The sequence below is a fragment of the Seriola dumerili genome, unplaced genomic scaffold (genome assembly GCF_002260705.1).
Source record: "Seriola dumerili isolate Sdu_G_001 unplaced genomic scaffold, Sdu_1.0 BDQW01000381.1, whole genome shotgun sequence".
NCBI classification, from domain to species: domain Eukaryota; kingdom Metazoa; phylum Chordata; class Actinopteri; order Carangiformes; family Carangidae; genus Seriola; species Seriola dumerili.
The window spans coordinates 154,786-158,842 of record NW_019174636.1 but is presented as its reverse complement, the minus strand read 5'-3'; the positions used below and the strand labels follow the sequence as shown (position 1 = coordinate 158,842).

Genomic DNA, 4,057 nt, shown 5'->3' with positions numbered 1-4,057 from the left:
AGTGAATATAATGTTTGTCATATTATGCCTCTAATTATAATGGAGTCCAGTAAAACACCAGTACTGCCCCAGAAGCTATACAGAGAGAAAGTTATAAAAGAAAAATGTTTTTTAGTGACACTGTATAGGACCTACACAGTGTCACTTAAAATATATTTTCACCTATACTATAGGTGTTTTACTGCAACACATCACACAGGTGTTTTCCTGTTTGCTCAGTGTACAGCCCACTATACTGTAATTATACAGCACATGGCAATACTGCACTTACCTGTATCAGACGTCTGTATGATACTTCTCCCAGGATTCAAACTGCATGTGCAGTTTACTTACAAAATACCAGCTAAGTCGTAAATGCAGCGCCGAAAAAATCCAGCTGATATAATGATTAACTTTATAGTCCAAAAAAATGTCAATTATTGAGTTCTTTTCAAGCCCTACAGGTGACAAAATGAAAAGAAACACCGAAGTGACACAAACACCGACACGTTTGAGTCAAAGCGAACACGCAGAACACGGAAGTTAATTAACACACCTGCGTCTGGGCCAATGAGGGGGTGCGTTTGATTTTAATCTCACTGTAGTCCGTTCAGTATGCATCTAACGGCGGTGGCTCAGGAGGTAGAGTGGGTCGTCCAATCTGCATTTGGAAGTGTCCGTCTGCAAGATACTGAATGTATCATCAGTGTGTGAATGTGTGTGTGTGGTAGAAAAAAAACGTGTTAATGTATAAGTCAAAGGGTGAATGTGGCCTCCATTGTAAAGCACTTTGAGTGGTGGAAAAGGTGCTACATAAGTACAGTCCATTTACCATTTACTCCTCTATGTGTCAGAGAGGTTCTGAGCTGCAGATTCGGCTGTGTGGACAGGATTTCCTGAATTTCACCTATTGACGGACTATTTTTTAATTATTTCCGTTAAAGGTATTACAGCCTCTGACTGGAACAGCGTGTGTGTGTGTGTGTGTGTGTGTGTGTGTGTGTGTGTGTGTGTGTGTGTGTATGACGCAGAGATTTTAGTCTGGACAGCTGTTTCAATTGTAATTTGTAATTTTTTGTTTGAAAGAGAAAGTGAATCAAGATCAGGCACAGAGAAGAAGACTCGAGTCATCCTCCTTCATTTATATTCAACTGGAGTATCTCTCTCTGTGTGTCTCTCTAGCTCTCTCTCTCTCTGTCTCGCCCTCCCTCTCTCTCTCCCTCTCTCTCCCTTTATATCTCTCTCACCCTCCCTCACTCTCTCTCGGACTCAGATTATCTCCATCATCCTGCCGCTGAGATGTGAGTACTTTATTCATTTTAAATTATTTACAAACCTCTAAAATCGTTAACTATCTGTTTACTATCCTAAATGAAAGTTAAGTCAATCGGCTCCAAACAGCAGCTTGTTTGTGATCTTAAAGAAACATCCAGGTCATTGTAGTGTCACTGTCTTTAAACTATACCATATTTCCTATTAATTCATATTTCCTGCATTTTGATCATTTGTTTTATTACTTTAATTTTGCAAAAACTAAACTTGCGAATGCTCTGGAAATGTCTGGGCTGCTGCTGTTAGCCTGCAGAAATATTACCATGACTCACCGGCTGAATCACCTACACAACTATCCATCAATTCTGTGATTGACCAAAGTGCTTCTTTTACACCAGCTACTTTTTCCATCAGACAAACACACACTTTATTGAGCTTAGAAATAACTCCAGCGAGTCTTTTACAATTAAACACATAAGATCATAAGATCCAAACAAAAAGATATTTCATTTGATTTATTTCTCCTCGTGGGGGGAGGGGTGGGGTATTATTGCGTGCATGTTTATCTCCATCAGTCAAATCCAGCCCTCTCTGTTGGAACCTTTGCTGCTGCACTAATCTCTCTCCATTTTACCTCTGGAAAACAAGCCAGTGTGTTTCACAGCACAGGGAATAAAACTGAATGTTTTATTTATCATGCATCAGAACACCTACCCTGTTGTAGCCTGTGTGTGTGTGTAGGGGAAGTAAAATGTTTGTGGTGTTGTTGGATTGTGTGATTGTATTCTTCGGAACTGCTGAGCTCTCACAGTTTCTCTCTCTGATACTTTGATTATATGGATGGAGGCCAAAGTCAGATGAGTCATGTTTCTATTATTGAATTAGAGTTTGGCTTTTATAATTCATACTGTACGGACTGTTTCTATTTCATTAACTCGCTGCCAAATGACAAAGTACTCATTTTACTGATGTAAAAGTAGCAACACTGCAGTGTACAAGCAAAGCAAATGTAGCAATACTACACTACTACTACACTAATACTAATACTAATAATAATACTACAATGTGAAGAGTCCAAGATTTAATATTTTACTTGAGTAAAAGTAAATAAGTATTAAAATATACTAGCAGCACCATGGTGTAGAAATACTGTTTTACAAGTAAAGCAAAAGTCAAAGTAGCCATACTGCAAGAGTAAAGTGCATGAGTATTAGTATCAAAATATACTCAGACATACTCAGACACTTTGACATTTGAATTAAATGAAAATAGCAGTATTAGAGTGTAGAAATACTAGTAAGTAAAGTAAAATAAACAATATTACAATGTGAAAATATGCATTACAAGTTAAGTAAAACTAGCAAGACTACAGTGTGAAAATACTCTAAGAAAAGTAAAAGTCCTAATGATGGAATTTTTCAATTGAAAATGTGTGTGTGTTTTCTGCTATTTGAAGATGATAAATGTGTAAAGTTTCTCTGCAGATTTAAAGCCAGACTTTTGAAGCTTTATGTGGCCTGATATGACCAGTAGCTTATGTTTGGCTAATGTTAGTGAACTTTGAATTTGACTTCTACTTCTAATTCTAATTAACTCCAATTTCATGATTCTGCTTGTGTTACTGTTACACCATATTTTACCTTCATCCTGTAATTGATGAAGTTCAAGAAAAGACTGAATGTACATGTTGAGCTCTTCATTTTTCATTGCATCTGACAAGCAATCACTTCATCTCCCTCGCTCTTTCTTTCATAACATGTACCCTTGTCCTGCAGGTCGACTCCAGATGCAGGTACTCCAGGAGCTCCCGGGGCCGATGGCGAGGGGGGCCCTGCGGCTCCAGCCCCGAATCTGACAAGCAACAGACGACTGCAGCAGACGCAGGCGCAGGTGGACGAGGTGAGGACAACACGTGACTTAATTATGATGTAGAGACAAAGAGTCACACTTTTATGGAGTTCAAGTTCACAAGAAACTGGGTCAATGGAAACAAAATGATAGATATTTTTTCTCTTTTAAAAAAAAAAATTCCAAACAAAAAGGCACATAACAAGTGTCTGGCAAATGAGTGACACAAAAGTGAACAAATTTACATAGATACACATATTATCCCTTTACTATAGAGAATAATCAGACCATAATTAAATGGTAAAAGGAAAAAGGAAACTCAAAAATGAAAATGGATACTAAAATGACAAATAAATGAAGATAAGGTGAAAAGTTGTTGATTAACAGAAGGGATATTTAGCATTTCAGCAACATAAGAAAAACAGACCAGATAGTTGGGTAGGAACAGGGCACAGACAAGTAGAAAAACATACATACATATGACAAATAAATCAGAAGAAAGCAATAGAGAGTATAGAAAACTACATTGTGAAATGGCAATTTGAAAATGTGAAATGAAATTGTTAAACATGAGAGAAAATGGAAAAGCTTAAATGGAAAAGGTGAGTAAATTTAAAAGGTTGTTTTTTAAAATGTTATTTCTGGGTGAAAGTATCCACCACATAAAGGAACTCAGACTGTAGTTTTTTTTTTTTTTCTCATGATACCAAACATCATCTGTCGAGTTTAGCTTCCACTGTAGCTAACTTTTGCGTATAGACTCTATTGGTTCACTTGAAAGCAAGATATGATATGATGCAGCAATACAAAGTAAAAGAGTTCAAAGTTCCAGAAGTCAATAATTCAAAGAGGAATAAAAAGAGGAAAGAGAGTTGGTGTCCCTTGATGAAATGTTGGGCTCTGGAAGAACAGACCTTCCACCTGTTTTGTGTTGTGAGTAAATGTGACATGTAACACC

At 37.2% G+C, this 4,057-nt stretch overlaps 1 protein-coding gene across 1 annotated transcript in view; it reads left to right on the top strand.

Moving 5' to 3' along the window:
• The first annotated feature begins 1,253 nt into the window (after window positions 1-1,253).
• The window catches only part of LOC111233208 (vesicle-associated membrane protein 2-like), a 7,181-nt gene continuing 4,377 nt past the window's right edge, over window positions 1,254-4,057 (top strand). The window contains exons 1-2 of the mRNA XM_022760972.1: window positions 1,254-1,280; window positions 3,027-3,150. Of these exons, the coding sequence (XP_022616693.1) occupies window positions 1,279-1,280; window positions 3,027-3,150 (126 nt within the window). The 5' untranslated portion in view covers window positions 1,254-1,278. The remainder of the gene's footprint in view (window positions 1,281-3,026; window positions 3,151-4,057) is intronic.